Raw genomic sequence first — 26,258 nt, 5'->3', positions numbered from 1 at the left:
TACTGATCAGATTTGAAATGGGTGCAGTGAATAATATGTTTATGAAGCTGTGATCCAATCACTGCAGCAAATGAAAGGATCTGACGTCAGTTTTTAGGTCCTGATACTGTATCCTGCCACATCTGAAGGTGATCATGTCCGTTTTCTCTCCTGGACCCCATAATTTCAGATGGATTTGAATAAGAATGAAAATTGACATGCCAGATGGTGGAAAAACAAGGGAAAATCAAGGCTGTCAATGCGAGCTCTTGTTCTGGTTCCCTTAACCAATTTTTCAGGCACGCACACACAGATGGACAACCTCAAAGGAAAATGGAGTTGAAAACCTTCCAAAGCATGTGGATTGTGAGAATCAGGAGAACCTGCCTTCAGAGATGCAATTTTCATTCACCAAAGACATTGAATACAAGTTTGCAGCTGACAAGGCGTAAAAGCTAGTTTACTTATTTCACACAGCACATTCTCCAAGTCACCTGCTTAACAGCCTGTACAAGTACGTAAGAGGACAGCATATTCAGACAAGGTATGGTTTCTAAGATCTTATCCAACTTCCCCAGAAAGCAGCTGAGGATGACCTGCCTTCCCCCTTCACTTGACAATTCAAATTCAAGAAAATTGGTTAGGTAGCATTTAAAAGGCAGGAAGCACAGAGCCTCTGGTATGGGCTCTACACAAGTGAAAAGGGAGCGACCAATGAGTCTTGGAACATTATAGTGCCTATCTACGAGTTAAAATCAGTTTAATGCTGATGTCAGTAAGTAGCTTAGAAGGGACTATACAGTAGTCTAGTTAGGTCTTCATGAGAGATCATATTTTGTGTTAAGGTGTGATAAAACATCCTGAGCCTTCTAATCTACCATGTGTGAATGGCTTATATGCCTATATTCTGTGTGCCACACTACTAGAAATAGAGACCTCTCAAAAACTCTGAACCCAGTTAATTTGAACTCAGCTGCTGGTGAAATCTGAGTCACAGTTGACTAGTATCATGGCTCAGAACTGAACCATTGACATTTGGACAGCAGGGTACAAATAGATATTGCACCATGTTTGAGTTACAGTACATTCCTTTGAAAACTGTGGACCAAATATGGGAAGACAGCTGAATGGATGGCAATTTAAAAGGCAGCTGCTGTATGGATAGGGGTGCAAATTTCTATTCTTAACTGCCCCTGACACTTAGGCAGTTGGATGGGATTGGCCCAAGCCTACAAACAACATTGGAAGACAGGGGATCTGGGGGGGATGAGAAGGAGGGGTTTCTGTTGAAATCGTGGGAACTTCGTTTATCTCCAGATTGAGATAAGATTTTTTTAATATGTTGCTCCAATCAGATAACGAAAGGTCGCAGGTTTTCCCCGAGAACTGTAATTTGGACAAGATCTGCCATTTTGTATGAATCTTCTGCTCTCTAACACTACTAGTGAGCAAAACTTTCAGTATGGCTTAAAATTGTTTCATAGTAAGATTGTTAATGATGTTTTGACTCAAAATATAATGACATTGTAAATATCAATTAGTTCTTGCCGTTTCACACTGTTTTGGAATGGTTACAAGTGTGATGGTTTGATCTATTTTTCCAGTCTAAAGGACCTTGGCCTTTGGAGCATCGTCTCTTATAAGGATCCCTGGCAAAGTATGCAGATATACGAGAAATTCTTCAACCATTCCACAAAGACAGATGTGTCAGGTACTGTGCTTCTGAATCAGAAACATGATTATAAATTAAACAGAAATAATTGGATAATAAAGGCAGGGAGAAAGTCATTATGTGCACAAACATCTAATTCTCAAAATGGAAAACCAGCTGAAGACATTTCTCTTAGATTGCATCAGTAAAATGTAAGTCACTTTGGATAAAAGCATTAGGCAAATAAATGAACAATCATAAAATCCAGTCATGTCTCAAAATGTACTTTTTACAAAGTAGTTGTAAAACCAATCAGTATATACTGCTAGATAATTTTTCTTCAGAGTATATTTATACTGCTGGCTCTTAAATCATAATGATACAGTACTCTATAGGGCAAAACTGATTTTGGCCACAGTCACAAAAAGCTCAGGAAGGAGCCCTGACTCACTAATATTTGCAATTAAATGAGACGTTTAGTTTTATTATAGGAGGTACTCCTCTTGTCTGCAACCATGTATAATTACAGTGCTCAGATATTTATCAAAATGTGATTATCACATTTCTGAAATTATAAATGTGAATCTTTGATTTAATGACCATATCTTGAGACAAAGTTAAAACATCACAAAAACAGATACACTTATATAACTGTCTTGTATAACAACTGGATCAAAGAGGGGGGGAGATGTGGTGTGCAACCTAGAATTCACAGAGTACCCCAAAAGTCAAAATTCCCCTTTTATATTGAATTACTAGAGTAGCACTGTTATAGAAAGAAATTGTCTCATGTATGAAATATCCTAAATGAATATTTATTTCTTTATTAAATGGCTTTGTATCTGCCCTTTGCATTCTGAAAACTGTATTTCATAATAATAATAATCAGCTTGAAGCTACTGAGGACAGTTACTAAACTGTTACTTAATGCGTGTATGAGCACATGCAGACCCGTTAATATAACTAATTCAACTATTGAAATTATTATTTTATACCTTAAAGTGTTATACTTTGTACTTATAATAGGTAAGGAATCATCTTGAACTGCTTTTAATTATGTGAATTTTTCTAAAGCCATGCTCTGCCTCACCAGATAGGTCCTTACTGTATGTTTTCACTCAATAGGGTCTGCTATACAGAAACTGTTTTACAGTTTTCTTAAAAATGAAAAAGGACAGTAAGCAGGAACAAATTAGTGCATTTGTGTTTCCCACAGTTTTTCAAGTACATCCGATGCTACAGCATTTGACATGAGCCAGAAAATGTCAATAAAAGCACCGACAAAGTTCTTACACTAAAAGCATGTTGTTGTCAATACAGGGAAAGTGCAACTATATCGGAAGAAAGATTGGTTTTTTGGGTCTCAGTATCTAAACGGCACCAACCCCATACTGATCAAACACTGCAAGGAGATCCCCCAAAACTTCCCAGTTACTAATGAGATGGTCCATAAATTCCTGGAAAAATCCAGCGGCCTTCAGGAAGAAATGGAGGTGAGTACGACCTGCACTTGAAACGTGTAACGTACAGGCATGAAGAAGTTCAAGCAGGTAGCGGTGTTAGCATGTGTCGGCCGCAAAGGAACAGGTAAAGTTTTATTCCGTGCTAAAAGGATAGGAAAAGAGAATGTTTCAGCTGTGGAGCCTTCTTCAGGTGTGTCATATTCAGCTCCACACCCGAAACGTTGTTGTGAAGGAATAAAACTTTACCTGTTCCGATGTACAGGCATTACTTCAATAGTTTAGATTTAGTAAACAGTTGATTTAGGAGTACATGTTTCTGAATAATGATTACCAGTAGCCTTGTAACTTTGTACTTTCGGCAAAAACACACTAAATCTGAAAATAAACATGAACATTATATGCGTGTTGTTATGCCGATGTTCACAGGACATATGAGCATAAACATATGAGGAGGGAAGACCCAATCCCAGCCTTCATTCTAGAGATTGCTTTCAGGATCAGAATAATGTTGGTCTTTATTTCTCACAGCTCATTGTCAGCTTTCCAAAGAGGTCCTAGTCTGATTGTCAGCATTCTGTCTGTGTTAAAATACCTAATGAATGTCTAAAATTTCATATCAGGTGTGAGGCTCACATCTACAGGATGGGAAATTTTTCTCAAGCCTATTACATGCTGTATTTCTCAACAATTTGAATCCATAATTATCCTTTCTGGATTGTAACCGATGTTTATAGCATTGCTTTTCCTGATGAATATCACAGTAGGCAGGAGCCTATCACAGAGGCATGGGTCACAGGGTGGGACTAAGTGCACACAACTGCTCTCCAGTGCATCACATACAGGAACAGTTCAGAATGGTCAATCAAATCAAGATATTGGATGGAAGGAAGACATTAGAGCATCTAGATAAAACCCACACAAAGTGTGAAAACATGCAAAGTTCTTACAAACACTGAAGCCAGAATCAAACCCAGAGACCTTGGTTCAATTATAACTGCCATTTCACTGTGCCCTCCCAATGCTAGACCTGTTTACCTGAAATAATAGTATTCAGTTCAATGTGAAACACTGTCTTCTGAGGTAAATACATGTATTGAGCACATTTAAAAAAAAAATTGAAATAATCAGTTTGCCTTGCATTTCCAAATATGTCTTTAATAAAGTACTGTAACTCATTTCAGTTCCCAAAGGGTGCAGATTAGCTCCTTTTATTATTTTGTTTCTACAGAAGGGCCATATCTACCTTGTGGACTATAAGCAGCTCGATGGCATCAAGACCAACACCATCAATAAACAGAAGCAATTCCTTGCTGCTCCTCTCTGCCTGCTGTATTTGGATCGTGAAGAAAACCTGAGGCCCATTGCCATCCAGGTGCCAGACGTCATGCAATTTACCATCTAAAACACCTAAAAGTGTAGATTTCAAACAATATTCTCAAGTATTTCACTAGTACTGTCAAAGTCTAATAGCGGCAAAATGAGCCAATTAATAGAGTGACAGCATACCTCCTACTTCTGCTTTTAACTCCCCTGGCAGAAGGCACTGTCATGACCCTCCCAAACTTATAACGACTAAACCAGGGAGGATGCTGCAATGGTGAAGCTGGGGTAAAGGGAGAAGTGCTAGAAAAGATGAATGCAAAGTTCTGGACTTCCTTCCAAACATTTGTTAAATTACATCATTTCAGATGTTTGGTTCAATTATAATGAAGACTAAATGAGGGGAAAAATATAAAGGGATAGAATACCCTAATTTGTGTTAACTCACCTGGCTGGACAGAGCAGGCCAAAGATCAGTGCTATCACTACACCCCCAGAAAGATCCCCTCTGAACATGGGGCTAACAACAAGTGAGGCTGGCAACAATGTTTCACTGATGAGCACTTAGTTTGGAATGAATGAGAAGTCTGAGCTCTTCTGGACAGAGCGACCACCAGTGGGAACAGAGGAATGAGAGACTGGGGACATGAGACAACAAGTATACTCTGGGGCTGCAGATGTGGTGGGCAGGACACTCAACCTGAAATGGCGAGGAAACGAGAGGGAGAGCTAGAGAGGGTGGGATTGGGAGAAGAGAAAGTGAGGGATGAGCGTTGAAGCAGCCACAGCTGTTCCGAGTTCCTGCGAGGGCTGCCAACATGAGAGCTGAAAGAAAAGAGCAGAACCAGATCCTTTCTGGAGGTTGAAGATCCGCTTGTTTCAAAAGAGCTGAGAAAGTGACTCTGGCACTGGTTTGTGAAAAGGAAACAGGATAAAGGTGAGATTTTTTGTAAAGGTGAATATAAGAGATTAGAAAAGTGCCACAAAAAAAGATGTGTGCAGTTGTGGGCAATCAGGCACTTATTAGAAGTACGTGATCATAAGTGCAACTTTAGAATACAACTTCATCCCAGACTTCTGTTAAAAAACACCACTTGGTTCAATCCCTTCTATTTTAAGGGATTTTCTGCTGAGCAATCCTACTTAAGACATTTGCAATAAATAGATGACATATTAAGACCTTTAATAAGAAAAGCTATGCCAGTTGTCAGTTTATCAGTAATGCCATTAACTAGTGTAAGAGGACACGGGGAAGGGTCATCTCTAACAGGTATTTCCGAAACGAAACGCTGAAAATGCTAGAGATTGACCTTAGCAAGATGGCGGACAAAAAGAATCAGCTGACCAGTAGATGGAAAGGGTCTACCTTAAGAAACACGAGACACAGCTGAGACGCATCAGGAACCGGAATATAAGTGGCCCGGAGGCAGTGAACAGAGCGGAAGCCGATAAGGTGAATGCGTTTTGGAGGAAAAGAGTGGAAAGAGGTGCTTGTTAAGGATCAGGACTAAGGGAACGGATTACGGACTGTATTAGGAAGACAGTTGTTGGAAGAAACGCCACGGATCTGAGGACAGTAAAGTGTGGTGTAAGTACTACCTTCGTTTACATAAACTATCCCCCGGAGACACCACAATTGGTGGAGGATGCGGGCAGCTCCCGCTCGGGTTTGAGAATCAAAGAGAGCAAGTTTTTTTTTGTATGTGTGTGCGGGTTCCGCTTTGCGCGTGTGAAGAAACGCTATGGAAGAATTAATACAGCAGTTGTCCCAGGCCACCCTCGCCCAATTCCAGGCATTAAAAGGACAACGAGAAGCTAACGAAGCGCAACTGGAGGCGAACCAAATCCAAAAAGAAACCAACGAACGAATTAGAGGAGCAAAAATTAATACGCGCAGAGTTGTGCAGGTTAAGGGAAGAAATCCGGCAGGCCCCGGTAGCGGGGAGAGGCACCGCTCAGGAAGAACAAATTACGCTAGAAAAGATGACTGAGCTTGATGATGTGGAAGCGTATTTAACCACCTTTGAAAGAACTGCAGCTCGAAATGCATGGCCCAAAGAACAATGGGCTGGGAGAGTAGCCCCTTATTTAATTGGAGAAGCCCAAAAGGCATATTATGATTTAAAAGAAGAAGATGCAGAGAATTAAGAGACTCTGAAAAACGAAATATTGGCAAGACTAGGGGTAACCATGGCGATACGAGCAGTCCGGTTCCACAATTGGAGCTACCAGATGAACAAGCCTACGAGGTCTCAGATGTTTGACCTGGTACATCTGGCAAAGAAATGGCTCCAGCCAGAAGAATTAAACCCAGGACAGGTGGTAGAAAGGGTGGTGTTGGATCATTTCGTGAGGAGTCTGCCTGTGCACCTGAAAAGGAAAGTAAGTGAAGGGGATCCCCAGACCCTAGATCAAGCCATGGACTGGGTGGACAGACACCATGCCACAGAGGCCCTGATTAGGGAGAGAAAAGGGGACTTTCGGAGGGAGGAGAGAAGAAGCCCCAAGAGTCTGGAAACCGAAATAAAGTATCGGCCAATAAAGTATAGTGATTACCGGGAACCTATACAGTTAAAAAAAAAAACTTCGGGGGAAGTCTGACTCAAGGCCCCGGCCATGGGAAGAAACCCGGCGATGTTTTAATTGTCAGGAAGAAGGGCATTTAGCCAGCTATTGCCCCGGCCTGCCCGAACCCATGCAGGTAGACCCCAGAGATGAAGCCCTATGCAACTACCTTACAGCGGGGGTCCCGACCCGCGAGGATCCCCATCTTACGAAAATCGAGATAGAGGGAGAACCCATCGAAGCCTTATTGGACTCTGGCAGTGCGGTGACCCTGGTGACCCCTACAATACTTCCGGGAGAACAAGAGATTCCAAGAACAAAGGGAATACCTATTACTTGCATTCACGGGGACACCAAAGACTATCCAACGGTCGAATTGAGCATCTCTACAGAACAGGGGACCTACCGCTCAACGGTAGGAGTGGTTGAGCAGTTGCCATACCCTGTCATACTGGGACGAGACTGTCCCCATTTCCTCCAGATTTGGAACACGATCCAATCAGCTAGGCCAAGACCAATCCCCTGGCCGGAAGACAGTGGTGACGCCCTACCAACGACCCTGATGAGACGGACCCACAAGAAAGCGGAACTGAACTTGGAGTTGAGTTTGGAAATATGGAACTACCGAACTGGGAACCCCCAGAACGTCGGGGTAAGTTTGGGACGGCCCAACTAGAAGATGGGAACTTGAGACATGCGTGGGGACATGTCAGGAAAATTGATGGGGAGTGGTGTACTGATCCTAACACAGTGAGTTACCCATATTTTATGACAAAGAATAATCTCCTTTATCAAGTGCAGCAGAAGGGACAGGAAGAAGTGGAACAACTCCTTATTCCCCGGCCTTACCAGATGAAGCTCCTCAACTTGGCCCATAGCCACCTCCTGGGTGGGCACCTGGGGGTAAAGAAGACATCCGAGAGACTCCTCTCTAGGTTCTTTTGGCCAGGGATCTATAAGGCCATCGAGAAGTACTGTCGGGAATGCCCCGAGTGTCAGAAAAGTGCGCCACAACCTTATTATAGGAACCCTTTGATTCCCCTCCCAATTATTGAAACCCCCTTCGAACGGATTGGGATGGATTTGGTGGGGCCCCTGATCAGAACCACCAAGGGGCACCAATATATTCTAGTAATAGTAGACTATGCTACCAGGTACCCCGAAGCCATTCCGTTGAGAGCTGCCACTGCCAAAAACATAGCTAGGGAGCTAGTACAACTGTTCACTCGAGTCGGAATTCCTAAAGAGATCCTAACTGATCAAGGAACACCTTTTATGTCGAAAGTCATGCGAGACTTATGTAAGCTGCTGGGTATACAGCAGATCCGAACCTCTGTTTATCACCCTCAAACCGATGGTCTAGTAGAACGTTTTAATAAGACCCTGAAAAGCATGCTTAGGAAGACTATGCAAAAGGATGGCAAAAATTGGGATCAGCTGCTCCCGTATCTCATGTTTGCGGTTCGAGAAGTACCGCAGGCTTCGATTGGATTTTCCCCCTTTGAATTATTCTACTCTCGGAAACCACGGGGCCTATTGGACGTGGTCAAAGAATCGTGGGAACATCAACCTTCCCCTTTACAAACTATCATTGAGCATGTGGAACAGATGAGAGAAAGAATAAATGTTATTGTTCCCTTAGTGAAAGAAAACCTGGAGAAAGCCCAGGCTCAACAACAACAAATTTATAATAGGGGAGCAGTTGCGAGGGAATTTCAGATTGGGGACAGAGTACTGGTGCTAGTTCCAACCCCAGAGTGTAAATTCTTGGCATCCTGGCAGGGACCTTATGAAGTGGTGGAAAAGGTGGGGCCAGTCAACTATAAGGTCAAGCAACATGACAGAAGACGGCAGCATCAAATCTACCACGTCAATTTGCTGAAAAAATGGCATGGCTCCGAAGTTCTGCTCACCCACTTTTCCCCAGACCCTCTGGAAGAAGAAACGGGTGCGGTAGCCGTGGGAGACCTGGCTCCGGCACAAAAACAGGAACTACAAGAATTCCTGTCCCAAAACAAAGATGTTTTTTCCCGGACACCTGGTCGAACCCACCTTATACAACATAAGATCGTCACGGAACCGGGGAAAAAGGTAAGGCTACCCCCGTATCGAGTACCAGAAGCCAAAAGGAAACTGATTAAAGAAGAGGTGGGTAAAATGCTGGAGATGGGAATAATCGAGGAATCCCATAGTGAGTGGGATAGCCCGATAGTTCTGATCCCCAAGCCGGATGGAACTATCCGATTTTGCAACAATTTCAAAAGGTTAAATGAGATCTCGCGGTTTGATGCATACCCCATGCCCCGTATAGATGAACTAATCGAGCGATTAGGTAACGCTCGATACATCAGCACCTTGATCTTACGAAGGGATATTGGCAAGTGCCACTGGCCAAAGAAGATAAAGCCAAAACCGTTTTTGCCACACCTGAAGGACTATATCAGTATAGGGTCCTACCCTTCGGTTTGCATGACGCTCCCGCAACATTCCAAAGATTGATGGACCGAATTCTGAGACCATATCGGGATTTTGCAGCCGCCTACTTGGATGACGTTGTAATCCACAGCATGACCTGGGAACAACATCTACAACACCTGGAAGCAGTAACTGGAACGTTGCGAGCAGCAGGATTAATGGCCAACCCAAATAAATGTTGTCTGGGGGCTAGGGAAGCCAATTACCTGGGTTATACGATTGGGAGAGGATTGATCATGCCCCAAGATCAGAAAGTACAATTAATCAAGAACTGGCCCAAACCAGCTACCAGGAAGCAAATTCGAACGTTTGTGGGACTGGCAAGTTACTATCGGCGTTTCATCCCAGGGTTTGCAGCCATGGCCGCCCCTCTACACGATCTGACGAAGATGAGCTGTCCGGAGAAAATAAAATGGACCGACTTGGAAGAGAGGGCTTTCCAAGACTTAAAAGCAGCTCTCACTTCTCAACCTGTCTTACAGGTACCAGACTTCAGTAAGCCTTTCATGGTACAAACTGATGCTTCAGACACTGGGATTGGAGCCATACTGTCGCAGGAGATTGAAGGACTGGAGCATCCTATTCTGTATATCAGCCGTAAGTTGACTCCGGCCGAAAAACACTATTCCACGATAGAGAAAGAATGTCTAGCAATCAAATGGGCCCTAGACTATTTGAAGTATTATTTATTGGGAAGACAATTTATATTATACACAGATCATGTGCCATTAACATGGATGTTACAAAATATGGATAAAAACGATAGAATTACGCGGTCGGGTCTTAGTCTGCAAAGATTTCAATTTCAGACGGTCTATAGACCCGGAAGGAAACAAGGAAATGTAGACGCCCTCTCCCGAATGCACTGTTTGTTTTTTTCTAGATCGCCCGAGGTCGGGGCTGATCTCAGGGGGAGGGAATGTAAGAGGACACGGGGAAGGGTCATCTCTAACAGGTATTTCCGAAACGAAACGCTGAAAATGCTAGAGATTGACCTTAGCAAGATGGCGGACAAAAAGAATCAGCTGACCAGTAGATGGAAAGGGTCTACCTTAAGAAACACGAGACACAGCTGAGACGCATCAGGAACCGGAATATAAGTGGCCCGGAGGCAGTGAACAGGGCGGAAGCCGGTAAGGTGAATGCGTTTTGGAGGAAAAGAGTGGAAAGAGGTGCTTGTTAAGGATCAGGACTAAGGGAACGGATTACGGACTGTATTAGGAAGACAGTTGTTGGAAGAAACGCCACGGATCTGAGGACAGTAAAGTGTGGTGTAAGTACTACCTTCGTTTACATAAACTATCCCCCGGAGACACCACATTAGTGATTTGGGAGAGGGTCATTCATCTACATTTTTTCAGTTCTGTTTTCTAGGAATAATAATCATTTTATTATTTCGCACACATATACACAACACTTTTCTGGACACTCCACTCAAATACCTTTCCAGGAAATATGGACTCCCCTCCACTACCACCACCAATGTGTAGCCCCACCTGGATGACAACGGCAGCCATAGTGCGCCAGTACGCTCACCACACACCAGCTATCAGAGAGGGGGAGAGCAGAGTGATGAAGCCAATTCATAGACACAGATTTTAGGAAACCGTGATTGGTAAAGGGCAGGGGGGGAATTTGGCTGGGGCACCAGGGTACCTAGGACACCTGCTGTTTTTGAGAAATGCCCTGGAATTTTTAAATGACTCTCATGGAGAGTCATGACCTCATTTTTACATCTCACCTGAAGGATGGTGCCTTTTTTACTGTATAGTCTCTCTATCACTATACTAGGGCATTAGGACCCACACAGACCACAGGGTGAGTGCTCCCTACTGGTCCCAGTAACACCTCTTCCAGTAGCAATCTTAGCTTTCCCAGGAAATAATAAAATGATTATTATTCCTAGAAAACAGAACTGAAAAAATGTAGAGGAATGACCCTCTCCCAAATCACTAGTTAATGGCATTACTGATAAACCGACAACTGGCATAGCTTTTCTTATTAAAGGTCTTAATATGTCATCTATTTATTGCAAATGGCTTAAGTAGGATTGCTCAGCAGAAAATAACTTAAAATAGAAGGGATAGAACTAAGTGGTGTTTTTAAACAGAAGTCTGGGATGAAGTTGTATTCTAAAGTTGCACTTATGATCATGTACTTCTAATAACTGCCTGATTGCCCACAACTGCACACATCTTTTTTGTGGCACTTTTCTAATATCTTATATTCACCTTTACAAAAACTCTCACCTTTATCCTGTTTCCTTTTCACAAACCAGTGCCAGAGTCACTTTCTCAGCTGAAGGATGGTGCCTTTTTTACTGTGTAGTCTCTTTATCACTATACTAGGGCATTAGGACCCACACAGACCACAGGGTGAGTGCTGCCTACTGGTCCCAGTAACAATCTCATTCTTCCCAGGAGGTCTCCCACCCATCTTCATCCAGGAAGACCCCACTGGTGCTCACTCTGGCCAGACGAGCTCAGACTTCTCATTCTTTCCACACTAAGTGCTCGTTCTCCTCAGCGACACATTGCTGCCAACCTCACTTGCTGTTCAAAATCTGTCAGTGTTTTGGGGATCATTCCGATGAGGCTCACACCTGCTCAGCCTCAATGGGTTGAATCCTGACAAAGGGATTATCTTGTACAATACAGTATGTGTATATACACAATCTTTCAAACATTCGTAGGATGTGCATCAAATAGTATGGATCTGGCTCTATGCTTGTTAATGTTATCTTTTTCATTATAGCTCAAGCAGAAGGCAGAACCAGAAAACCCCATATTCCTGCCCAGCGACTCTGTCAGCTGGCTCTTGGCGAAGACCTATGTGCGCAGTGCTGACTTTAACTATTTCGAGTTGGTTACTAACTTACTGCGAACCCACATGTTGGCAGAGGTATTCTGTGTTGCCACCCTCAGGCAGCTACCCTCAGTGCACCCTTTGTTCAAGGTACTGTTACTGTGTATTTTTGACAAAAGATGTCATAATCATTTTGTATTTATTTGTGTAAGTGACTTTCTTCTTGGTCTAAGCAGGTAGCCTAAGAAAGTGTTTTCTAAGGTTTTAACTGTTTTTGTTCACCTTTGAGTCAGCATATTTATGTTCAAATACAATATATACACCATAAGATCCATCAGTAGTCACAATCTTAAAACAGGGGAACGAATTTCTGCCTCCCAGCTCTAGCCAGGATGCAAACAGAATCTTTCTTCCTTACCAGAATCTTCTAGGCTGCATAATCATATAGAGACATGGCTCATTCCATGAAAGACCTGTCCTAACCTTTTTTTCTCCATTCCAATTCCAGTCCACCCAAGTACTAACACTTACTTGGCCTAGTTGTCTCTAAATCTTCATTTCCAACTAACAGGTGGCCATCTTGTTTAAAATCTACACTGTTGGGTTTTTGAGCCAAAATGGAGACTCCCCCAGGGAGGTCCCCTCTACTGCAGAATTTCTAATTTATTTAAACCTATGGAATGTGTAAATGCACAATAATAATTGACTACTTGTTAATATTACATTTGCTATGATGAGACAGATTTGATTTGTAAGTGTTTTAAGTGAACCATACAATAATTACTACAATACAAGGGACAGCCTTTAAATATTTATTTTCAGCATTTTACTTTTTGTTTTTTTAATTTGCAACATGCCCCCTCTTAAACTGCAGTTTGCTATCATGCCATAGTCACTAAATGTCAATTTAAACATCCTTATTACCCTCTTAGAACAGTTTTAATATTTGAACTGGGGAATAGAATCAGCAAAGGGAAAGACTTAAGGGGCATAAAACAGAAAATCTACTCGATAGACCAAATACTGTTATTCTGCATCAAGTGTTGTAGAAATCAAACAGGCTAGCTTACCATTCACTTCAATAAAGAAACATCCTGAATCTCATGACAATTGTCTTGAGCCAATAAAGAATGCACCATTGGCATGTTTATTGTCTTTGTTTTCCTATGTAGATAATGTATTTATTTTTTGTGTCAATATGAAGCTCCTGATTCCTCACATGAGATACACCCTTCACATCAATATTATGGCAAGAAATGTTTTGGTGTCAGGAGGTGGACTTTTTGACAAGGTAAGTCTCTATTGCTGCATAACCATTGCACCTGCAATCCTATGAATTTCTTATAGTCCTATTCCCTATTTAACATTTTTATAACACAAAATATAAAGCAAAAGACTCATTTAAAATGGTGGAACAATCAGACCAGTTCATTACTAAAATTGAAGAAGTTTAGGTGGCTGAATGCTCTCGAGTCTAAAATGGAAATGTTATTCCAGCTTTATGTAGCCCCTTTGGTATAAGGGATGCACTCTCAGCTTTCCTTTGTGATTTAAGTTTTTTCAATAATCCTTTCAAGAGGCACCTTTAATAATTCATAAAACTGTTTAGAGAAGCATATTAATTTTTAAAAACATGTAACAATACTACAGTAAACATTTTTATTTAAAACACTTACCCCTAACCACAAAGTAAGTTGCAGTATTTGTGTTCTTCAATAGTGACTTTCACCTGCTTAACTAAATTAAATTGAAGTAATAAAGTGCCTAATGCCAATTACAGATCTTTTAGATTACTATGAGAAATACATCTGTATTTGTTTTACAGCAATTTCTATTTTGCCTTTTAAAAATTTCCCAGGAGCCAAAACAACAGTTTTCCATAACTGCTAAATCCATGGCTGGAATTCAGTATAAATTGTTTGGATGAAAGTTAGACTAAAATCCCTTGTTTTCATTCTCAACTAGGCCTCCAGCACTGGAGGACTGGGGAAGTTTGAAGTGATGCAGAGAGGTTTTACTTCCCTGACTTACAGCTCCTTCTGTCTGCCGGAGGACATTGCCGCTTGTGGGGTTGAACGAATACCCAACTACCACTACCGCGATGACGGCCTTAAACTGTGGGCTGCGATCAACAGGTGGGACCTCCAGGCATTGTGTGAGCAGAGATGTAGAAAGACAACTGTAGTCATCATTAATTGGACTCTTTCTCTAAGGGAGACATGTTCCAACCTGCTTTCGTTAAGAAGAGCTAATACATTTTTTTCAGTTCTTAAGCACCAAGAGATGATTAACCACATAATTGCTTACACTTACATAGCGCTTTTCTGGACACTCCACTCAAAGCGCTTTACAGGTAATGGGGACTCCCCTCCACCACCACCAATGTGCAGCATCCACCTGGGTGATGCGACGGCAGCCATAGTGCGCCAGAACACTCACCACACATCAGCTCTCAGTGGGGAGGAGAGCAGAGTAATGAAGCCAGTTCATAGAGGGGGATTATTAGGAAGCCATGATTGGTAAGGGCCAATGGGAAATTTGGCCAGGACACTGACACATGATGAGAAATGCAATGTACTGCATTTAAAGTACAGAGCTATTAGAGTGTATATACACACAGAAAACCCACATGTATCTTGTTCTTGCAGAAGCTTAATCCAACAATGACTGCATTAGTTTGATCAAACATTAGGAGCAGTCAAGATGAATGAATTCCTAGGGCCCGACAGCTTACCAGGTGTACTCAAGGAATTGAGAGAAGTTATTCAAAAGCGATTTATGTAATTAGTCCAACAATGACAGTGGTGGTACCCTTGAAAATCACTAATCTAGTGCTTATCAATATGAAGGGTGAACAAAGTTACCTAAGTAATCACAGACCAATATCTCTAATGACTTATATTACATGTATGGTTATGAAAAGGTTTGTAGACAAGTTAGAGAATCAATACATGGAAATATCTGAGGGATAATACTCAATATGGATTTAGGGATGCCTACCCAACTGTTTTTATGACCAAGCAAGAACAGTAGTTAGCATAGAACACAGATGCAAGCATTTAAAACACACAATGTGTCAGACAACATACAGCAGCAAGTGCCATAGTATGGAGAACAATCATGTTTTGCTGCTTTAATTTAAATAACCTGATGCAGAGCTACACTATTCTGTAAGACCATCAGGTGGCACAATGAATCCTTACTATACCACAGCTGAGTGTGGCTGTCACACATCTTAATTTAATAATAAAAAATAAAAGTTTATTAATCCATAAATTTTTCTGCACTGATCATACAGTAGTGAGAATTTCATTGAAAACAATGATTACACAACTCCAAATACAATATTGTATGTCAATACTGTATAACACTTAATTATATACAGAATTAATGGAAATTGTGTATAAATTAGAATTTTTTTAGATTGACTAAAATGTATAATGCATTTATATGTACTATATATATATATTATACATTTAAATTGTATTTTAAACAAATCCATAAAAATGAAAAAAGTCAGTAGTGATTTAAATGACTCAAAGTTTGATTTGAAGGCACTTAAATTCACTACACAGCAAATAAACATTATATATTAATGCCAATAATTAAAATGACTGATGTTTTAATTGCTTGCAAGGGAAACCAAAGTATTTTGAGATAAAGCAATATGAAAAAACACTGAATAAATACACAAAATTAGTGAGAAACACTATAAAAACAATTATAAATCAAAGATTTTTTACAAGTACTTATTTAGCTTACATTTGTATCTTGTTAGTTGATTGGTGTAGTGGATTTAATATAGTACAACAGATTGAAGCTGCCATTTAACTAACATCAGATATGGGTTTTGACACTCATTCAGATTGAGTGAATCTGTATATGGTATATTTAGATTCTCAGACCTGTGATAAATTTCCTTATAAAAGATTAATTCTCAGATTGTAGTGCTTTTAATTTGAAAACTGGTTACTAAATACAAATATAATACTGTTAAGGGCTGAATGTTCAAATTGGGGTGATTTATTTAGTGAAGTACCACAAGGATCTGCATTACTTCTCCTAATTTATATCAATTATCTGATATACATAGTAAACTTGACATCTTTTTAAATTATTCCAAATTAGGAGAATTAGTGAACATTAAGTAATTTTCTAAGATTCAGAAAGACTATTATGACTGGACAAACCCAACAGACATTTAATGTAAACAAGCACAGGATTTTGAATAAAACGTTCCAAGCTACAGTACATGAGGTTATGTAGGAGTTAGGAACTTTATGTTGATGCATCATTTACAGTACATCTACTGGAAAAGGGAGGAAAATTAGAAGGGCAAACAAATTATAGCATATAAACAAGGATACATAATGTAGAATTCATATCAATGGATGTTGTAGTAAAATTGTATAAAACACTAGTACAGCATTATTTACAATGTGTAAAACCTTGGCCAACATGTTAAATAATAATAAAAAAAGATATTACTGCCCTAGATTCGGTGCAGAGAAGAAATACCAGATACATTCTGGGTTAAATATTGTACAAAACTATGTGGATAAGTATGATTTGTTCTGTATTCACATTTTAAGATCTTTACACAGCGGTTTGTAGGACTTTATAGACTTATGTAACAGTTCCCTGGGTTTCTTTAAGAACCGGCCTGACAGGATCTTTAGATCACCAAACAGACCGGATGGGCTGAGTGGATCCTCTCCTTTGTAACTATTCGTACAGTAGGTCTTCAAAACATGTGAAAACATTTTTAAACTCAGTGCTTTAAAAATAAAAAATAAAAAACTTAAACTCACATTGTTGCAAAAAAAAGTTCTGTGCTTCCTTGTCAGGTTTGTGGAGGGCATACTGAAACATTACTACCTGGAAGACAAGGATGTCCTGGAGGACACCGAGCTGCAGGCCTGAATAAAGGATATCTTCACCAATGGGTTCCTGGGAAGGGAACAGTTAGGTAGGTAACAATACAAAAGTATGCTATCCCTGACTTTTTAACCTTTGGGAATTAAAAGACATAAGGGAACATTCAAATTTAAATAAACTTTGAACAGGATATTGTATGCATGGCTTTATATTTTACAGTATAATTTAGAAGACTTTGTGCCTATACGCTAATTAGGGGCTGGAGTTATTCCTGTCCCCTGTTGCTCCTAATTTAACTCCAAACCTCACCGACTTCAATTTTTATCGTCCATGGCTCAGTTTCCTACAGTAAGTTATCTTTAGGTAATAGGAACTGTGTCTTATTTTCAATGGGAAAAATTGGTTTAGTAGTTTGGTAAAAATTAACAGACTGATGCAATTAAAGTAAAACATGAAATGAAAATGTGATAGAGTGATAGAGTATGACAATCTGTTGTACTGGACACAGACGGATGTTACTTATAGCAAATTGCATACCCTGCAACTTGCCGTTGAAAAATTGCATGACAATAGAACCACATTAAAAATCATAAAAACACAAAACTAAAGGCTAAAATGTAACTTGAAAACTTGGAACACTGGGGAGATATAATTTCCAGTTTGACAGAAGCATCAGAGATGGGGGCCCTACAGATCATACTTGGATACACTGTATACACTATTAAAAGCTCCAAACCCCAGTTTTACTATTTTGTTTAATTGTTCATATGAAGTATACAGCTTTTTGATTAATATCTGAATGTACCAATTAAAACAAGATGCTGTCAAATGTTGAGGGAGCCCCCTGGTGGCCTCGGGGACCCAGGCATAGTCCCCAGTCCTGCTCCAACATGGAATAAACCACAGTGATTCAATTCAGGCTTTATTGTCCCCTAGAGGAAATTTGTGATCCCTACAGCTCAGCCACTGGAAAAAAGCATATTGACCTCAGACCGCCAATTTGCACAAAAACAAAATCAAAACAAGAATTAGTTCAATTGTCTGACCTTGTATTTGCAGTTGATGGCACCTGGAAATGTAAAGATCACTATAATTTGCACATTTCAGTTTTTCTATTGTACATTACCAGTGAAATAGCAAATGACAGATATTATAATCATCTGGAGTCTGTAAATATATTGACACAGAGCATCACAATTTTTAGAAGCAGGAATTATCAGCGATATTTCTAGTTATGCACACAATTCTACTGCTCTCCAAAGGCTTATTTCCAAATTTAGTTAATTTGACAAGCATTGTATAGTCACCACAGCAAGTAATATCAGTCCACAAATCCTACAATAAAACTGAGGAATTAATACATGCACACTGAAGATGCACAATAAATGCTCTTTTTGAAATAGAACAGATTATTTTTTAAAAACCTTGCTGCACACATCCACCCAGATAAAATACAATGCATTTCATTCACAACCACCCAGATTTCTCCAGTCAGAATATATGACCCACAACAATTGTGCACTTTCAATTCAAAATGCTTTCTTCATCCCCAGGGGAGCACTTTGAGAAAATAAAAAACTGAGTCAGTTGTAGGGGTAGAGTTCAGTAATCTGACAGCCTGAGGAAAGAAACTGTCTGAATCTGAAAATTCATGCCTTTTTCATATAATCCTTATCACATAGAAGAGGAGAGAAAAAGTGAGAAACCAGGATTGCAGCATTATTTGGAATGCTATCAAATGTGTCAGAAGCTACATATATCTGTTAATCTACATACTCGTTACTGCAAGTCATGGTAATTAAATCACGAAGATGACTAAGGTACTGCAATTAGATGGTTTATCAATCCGTTATGTGACTGCATTATATGAATCTCTGATGCCAACATACAGGCCAGAAATATCAGTCGAGAAAAACAGTGTCTGTTGTGTTAGAGGCACTTGCCTTGGACAGGCGGACAAGGCAGAGCACATCTCCCTGTGTTATAAAGAGGTTGTAACCACAAAACACTTGATATTTCCACAGACATATCAGCACTGTTAGTAGTAGTGTACTTGTGTTATATTAAAGCAAAGTCAATGTGGTAATACAGAATATAATATTTCTTTCAGGTATTCCAGAAAGCTTCCCCACTGTTCAGAAGCTGAAAAAGTTTCTCACCATGGTTATATTCACCTGCTCAGTGCAACACAGTGCAGTCAACAGTGGACAGGTGAGATCGGCTTGACTAACCAGAAAGTAACTTTTTTTTAACATCCTTTTTTCTTCTGGTTAAATCCTACCTGGTTATCTTAACCCTGGATTATGCCAACTAAGGTCAGGCCTGTTACATACTGTACTCTGCTAAAAGGGGTCATCAAGGTAAAAAGTCACCATAGGACAGAAGAACTATACTTTATGTATAGTGAAAAGAGAAATGTAAAACACCAAGCTAAACAAAAGCCTAGGCTCCATTTTGAGCCCCTCACGAGACTTCAGTCCAATACTGAACAATAACTGTGTAGCAAGTTGCTTAGCAGCCCCCTCAAAGCTTATGTTTTTTAACACTTACAAATGCCCTCTTCTTACTCTCAATCAGTTGTCTCCTTACTGCTGCTGCCGGTTTGCATGCCAGAGAACCTGCTCTCGATTTCCAGATGTGGGCTGACATGAAAAGCCTTTGTTTTCCATCTTGTATCATCTTGCATCAGCTGGTTAAGTGACTGGTGGATCCAGCTGCTGTTGATGTTAAAGCACAGGAGTTAAAGACTCCAAACACTGTGCAATTCAGGATACAACTAAACACACTTTCCCTCCCTGAACTACAGGAACTTAGACACAGCTCTCTGCAACTGATTGCTCTTATAATGGCTGCTGCTGCTCCTGAGGAATGTTCCAATTTAGCACAGGACCAATCAAATGATCCCTTTTCTGCCTGTGGAATGGAATTCCACAGGAGTCCAATCAGTCAATCAATGTAAGTGTGTCCTATTTCCTGAAGAGAAGGAAGAGGCTTTATCAAAGCCTCAGCTCTTGCTCCAATACAGGCACAGTCATGTACAGCAAAGAGACTGTCACTATATTAAGGCATTACCTAGGACATTCAGGTTCAGAGAGAAGAGCACCACATGCTGGTCCACCAGTACCACTCACCTCTGTACTGAGACAACAGGCTGGCTGTTCAGTTTGGCTCAGTGTGCTTTGAAGAATGTCTGTTTTTGTGCCACCTCCAGTTTGATTCATGTACATTCTTCAAAAGATTTGTGACGGGAAAACAGAATAAAAATGCAGAGGTCATCTGTATTTATTGTAAGTTCCTTACATTCTACTGCATCATCAATTTCCCTACGGGATTAATAAAGTATTATCTATCTATAGCCGATAGGTTCTGACTCGTGCATGGTTGATTCCTTTTACACACACCTGATCTATATGTACTTGTGTAAACTGGTTCATGTTCATGTTCTCACTTGTATTCATGGATGCTCATGAATTTTTGATGTCATACAGTTTTTGTTCTCAGATCTTACTGAGCTTGACTACTTGGAAATTGTCGAATGCTTCTTCCAATTCAGGGTGGCAGAGGAGCTGGAGCCTATCACAGCAAGCAACTGGCACAAGGCGGGGACAGTCCATCACAGGGCATACACACACAAGTGCAGAGGTGTACACACTCACACACACCAGACACATGTAAGGACACTTTGCAATAATCGTGCAGTTGTTTTCTCTCAAAGTTTGACTATTGTTCCTGGATGCCTAATGTCCCCTTCACAATGGCCCGACCTCCACCCTCCATGAAGCAGGACCTCCTCTTTTCTGAGATCATCCGCAGCGTAGCCGATAGCAGGAGCACCTTGACCACTCTGGCCATCACTAGGATGCTCAGCCACACTTACCTTGAAAAAGTGAGTTTCACCCTCCTGCACAGTAACATGCTCTGTTTACACATTTCAAAGTTGACTGGAATATGCATTTTTGCTGTGTTTATAAAGCTTAAATCCATAAGATTATAGGATTTGTTTATTAATTCAATTTATATAGTATATATCATTATTTATTTACTTTGTATTTTTCATCACCATGCAGCTCTGTGGTTTAGGGTATTTCAGAAATATGCTTATATTAGGCGCCCTGGTGAAGCAGTTAATTGTGTGCACACTCTAGAAAAGCTAACTCTATTTCCAGCTCAGTCATTTTCGGGAAATTTATGCAGCTATAAGGCACATACATTAGAATAAATGAGGTATTTGACTTGAAATGGCAATCTTCTTTTTCTAGTCAGTTTTTCATTAAAACACTAGAGAAGGACATACAGTACCAAGAGGCACGAAATGGGATTTTACTGATGCGGAGCCAAAAGTATCTTCCCTTTGAGCAACACAGACAAAAGCATGGCAAGCATATGGGGACTTTTGGAGTATGAGTATGTCTGAACAACAGTAAATGTGATGTTTGAATGGTGTATCAAAAGCCATATACTGTATGTATGTATAACATCTAGACATACAGTCAGACATACAGTTTCTCAAAGCTATAGACACCAGATACTGGAAATTTCTCTTTTTCTCTCTGTCTATGACATACTGTATGATTCATGACAGCATTCATTAGTGCATCCTGCATAATATCTGAATAGCAACATCAATTGCATTTGTTCAAGCTGAAAAATTAGTTTTTAAATTTGCTAACATCATCTTTCAAAAATTACTTTGCGATACAACTGGAGCCCCAATTGGTTTGTTTGCTGCCAAAGATGAAGTGGCAACATACTGTAGTTGTTACACTTATTAACACATTCATGATCTACCTGTCTCTGCGAAACGTACTGTAGGTATTGTGGCAATATCTACATTCCTCCTTTGAAGCAAATCTAGATATTTAAAAGTTATAATGAGAGTATTTACAGTGTATACGTTCAGAACATTAAAAAAATAAAATCAAAGGGGAATTAATGTCTTGAATGAGCAAAGAATACATAGACATGGAATATCATGAATTGAATTTAAAATTAACATTTAATTGTCTCATTTAATTTGTTTTCAAACCTTACAAAATATTTTATGATTATTTGAGCTATAAATGAGCTAAATTAGCATGTTTTGCCCAAATGCAACTTTTTATTTAGATTTTTTTTTAAAATATGCACTTAACATATTCGAACCATCTCCTTCTCTTGCCCTGCCCCCTGGTACAATGACCATCTGCGATTCATGAAGGCAGCCTCTTGCAAACTTGAGCATAGGTGGCGTCTTCCTGGCCTAAATGTACATTATCAGGCTTGGAGAGATTACTTATATGAATATAAGGTTACTATAGAGTCTGCTAGATCCACCTACTTCTCTCACATCATTGAAAATCACCAAAACAACCCCAGACATCTTTTCTCCACCATCAGACTGCTCAAGCCAAACTGCCCCACCACATTACCTGCCTCATCACAACTTTGCAACACATTCTTAGATTTCTTTAGTTCTAAGATTGACACCATCCGGCATCACATTCTCTCCACTACGCATATCATTTCCATACCTCCTCCCTCCTCATCCTACTTCTCTGGTTCCCTTCTCTCCAGCTTCTGTCTTCTTGACTCAGCATCCCTCAATAAACTAGTTACACGCATGAAACCCACCACATCTATTTTAGATCCCATTCCCACCACGTTATTTCTGTCCTGTTTCTCTTCTCTCTGTCCCATTGTCCTCAATATTATACATGAATCCATGAGCACTGGCATTGTACCAATGGTCCTCAAAACTGCTGCCATTACCTCCGTGCCAAAAAAGCCTAACATGGCTCTCGACAGCCTTAACAATTTTCACCCCATCTCCAACTTACCCTTTCTTGCAAAAATTCTAAAACATAACCACTTCAGTTACATAACCACCTCATGACAAACAACCTTCTCGAACCCTTCCAATCTGGCTTCCGTCAACTTCACAGCACAGAAACTGCCCTGGTCAAAGTCACCAACGATCTTCTAATAGCTTCTGATTCTGGTTCTCTTTCTATACTCATCCTTCTTGATCTCAGTGCTGCTTTTGACACTGTTGACCATAACATCTTACTTCCTCATCTTGAGACTGTGTTTGGAGTTTCTGACACTGCTCTCAAATAGTTCAAATCTTACCTCACTGATCGCTGTCACTTTGTCTCTCTTAATGGGTACAGGTCTGAAATTCGCATTGTTAAGTCTGGTGTTCCTCAGGGCTCAATACTGGGCCCCTTGCTCTTCAGCATTTACATGTTCCCACTTGGTCAGCTTTTAAGATCACATGGCCTCAGCTTTCATTTCTACACTGACGATACTCAAATATACATCCATACCAAACCTGACACTGATGTTGCTGTCTCTATTCTAATTGCATCTCTGACTTAAAAATTTGGATGACTCAAAACTTCACATGGGGGAGGGAGAACAATCAAGAGTCAGCAGTGTGGAACATAAAAAAAAAAGGCACACAGACCACACACTGGGACGTAACATACTATCTGTAGATGGTTCTGTACTTGAGCTTCAATCAAAATTGAAAAACCTTGGGGTTATATTTGATTCTCGCTTAACATTCGACCCACATCTGCAGCATACTGTCAAAACATATTTTTTTCACCTCCGAAATATCGCTAGACTCCGCCCTATGCTATCATTAACTGTGGCTGAAAAGCTGATTAACACATTTGTATTCTCTCAAATTGACTACTGTAATGCTCTACTCGCTGGGGTATCTAAATCTACTCTGAACAAACTGCAGTATGTCCAAAATTCAGCAGCCAGAATCCTGACCAGGTCTAGTGCAAGTGTTCACATTACTCCTATCCTGGAGTCCTTGCACTGGCTTCCGGTCAAATTCCGTGTGGACTTTAAAATCCTCATGCTCACCTCTAAGGCTCTGCATGGCTTGGCACCTCAGTAACTGTCTGAACTATTATCGCCCTACTCCCCACCTCGCAACCTTTGCTCTTCTAATTCTGCTCTCCTTACTGTCCCCCAAGCCCCTCTTCACTCTAGGGGTGACAGGGCCTTCTCCTGCTATGCCCCCAAGGTCTGGAACTCTCTCAGCAAGGATATCAGAGAGTCACCTTCTCTAAACTCTTTTAAATCCAGACTCAAAACCCTCTTTTTCAGAAAAGCCTTTACTTAACTGGTTCCATTCTTCACCCCTCTGCTTTTCTTAGTACCACTATCCACGGTCTCCTCTATATATTATAATTGTGTTTTATCTTGTGTATTCTTTTTATTTATTGTTGTTGTCATCCTGTAAATTGCTTTGAGAAGGCACCTTTAAAGGCGCTATATAAAATAAAGTTTATTATTATTAACATTACATTTTGATCACCATTTAATGTATGCTGTATGTGTGTTTATGAACACATAAAATGTAACTTCTGCCAAGTCCAGACTAGTCTATTCTAACCTCCTGAAAATCAAGCACCCTAACCTTGGTAACATATTGTACTTTGATAACTTACACTTGCTCCCCTCCTCACTTTCACAGGTTAAACTGGGAGACTATCCAGAGAAGCTCTTCACACAGAAAAGACCTCAGGATCTGATTTTAAGATTCAGATCTGACCTGGAGAAGATTGAAGATGAAATAACGTCCCGCAATAAAAGCACAGAAGTGAAATACACTTACATGCTTCCATCTGTCGTGAGGAACAGTGTGGCTATCTGAACGTCACCATCAGGAGGCACAATCTTGCACACATTGCCTTTACTGTTGAATCTTCAATTTTAAGATGAGGAACAATATATATATGTTTTTATTTCTTTACTGCATGCTTTATGCTGATTTATAGAACTGTTGAATTATGCAAATTGAGCTTAGAAGTATGATCTTAAGCCTGTCTTAGATTTTTATCTATATTTTATCTTTTTATCTATATTGCTCAGTCTCTGGACTGAGATTTGAGATTGAAATGAAATGAGATGGACTGAAATGAGATTTCACAGCTCCTGACTGGCTCAACTACGAAAGTCCCCACTTGAATGCAGGTTGTGCTCTAGGATTTAAGTGGTGTTGGTTTGAACCTGGGTCATGTCACTCGTGACTGTGACAGGACCTTCACAATCAATGTAAAATTAGCTGAGAACTAATGAGTGTCGGATGGATTTAGTCTGGTAGGATTCTCACAGTGATCCCTATGGCCTCCCAGTTTTTAAAATGACTTGCATTGAAGACTGTGAATGTGTCTCTCTGGTATGGACTGTGCTACCTCTTACATGTTAATAGACAAATGATTCAAAGATGTGAGAGTTGGAGGAGTATGTCTCCTCATTCTCCCCTGTGTAGAGTAGTATGGGGAGATGAAGGAGAACACATATAGCTATGCAATGAGACATGAAATTATACACAATTAATTCCAAAATTGGGTAGGTATACATAAATAACTTATAAATTGAAATGATAAGGTTTTCAGTCCATATTAAATGAATGCTTGTGGATTTTCTGCTAACATTTAATTTGGGAGCTGGTACTCTTTTTCTTAGATTTACCTTTTCTGTATTATGTACTCACCAATGAAAAGAACGATTTGAAATAAAATATTCTCATGCAAATGCATGCACCTGTGTGCTGAAAATTCAGGTTTGCTTGACTTCTACTTTATTCTGCTTGGTACAACCACGACAAAGCCTCCCCACCTCCTTCACTCATCACTGGATACCCTACAGTTTGCCTACCAGCCCAGTGTTGGTGTGGAGGATGCGATCATCTACATGCTGCAAAGGGCCTACTCACACCTGGACAGGGCTGGCAACACTGTAAGGATCATGTTTTTCGACTTCTCCAGTGCCTTCAATACCATCCAGCCCTTACTTCTAAGGAGGAAGCTGGAGGAGATGCAAGTCGATGCCTCCATGACCTCGTGGATCACTGACTACCTGACGGGCAGACCACAGTCTGTGAGACTTCAGAACTGCGTGTCTGAACTGGTAGTGAGTAACACAGGGGCACCTCAAGGGACAGTTCTTTCTCCATTCCTCTTCACCCTCTATACTTCGGACTTTAAGTACAACTCAAAGTCATGCCACCTGCAAAAGTTCTCAGATGACTCTGCAATTGTGGGATGTATCAAGGGTGAGCAGGAGGAGGAGTACAGAGGACTGGTCAGCAGCTTTGTGGAGTGGTGTGGGGTGAACCA

The 26,258-nt window shown here is 40.4% G+C and overlaps 2 protein-coding genes across 2 annotated transcripts in view; one reads left to right on the top strand and one right to left on the bottom strand.

Annotated features, from left to right (window-relative positions):
* LOC148647740 (uncharacterized) overlaps window positions 1-26,258 on the bottom strand; it is a 273,814-nt gene that overhangs the window by 37,042 nt on the left and 210,514 nt on the right. The window lies entirely within an intron of this gene.
* Window positions 1,639-24,790, top strand: LOC148647744 (polyunsaturated fatty acid lipoxygenase ALOX8-like). The gene is given in 10 exon segments (XM_088608397.1): window positions 1,639-1,690; window positions 2,951-3,123; window positions 4,322-4,465; window positions 12,208-12,408; window positions 13,463-13,549; window positions 14,224-14,393; window positions 17,106-17,227; window positions 19,247-19,347; window positions 20,852-21,022; window positions 24,611-24,790. Coding segments are annotated over 10 exon segments (1,401 nt in total).

Source organism: Lepisosteus platostomus, chromosome 15 (genome assembly GCF_059453375.1).
Source record: "Lepisosteus platostomus isolate fLepPlt1 chromosome 15, fLepPlt1.hap1, whole genome shotgun sequence".
Taxonomy (NCBI): Eukaryota; Metazoa; Chordata; class Actinopteri; order Semionotiformes; family Lepisosteidae; genus Lepisosteus; species Lepisosteus platostomus.
The sequence above is the reverse complement of the archived record's forward strand: the minus strand, read 5'-3'. Positions and strand labels throughout refer to the sequence as shown.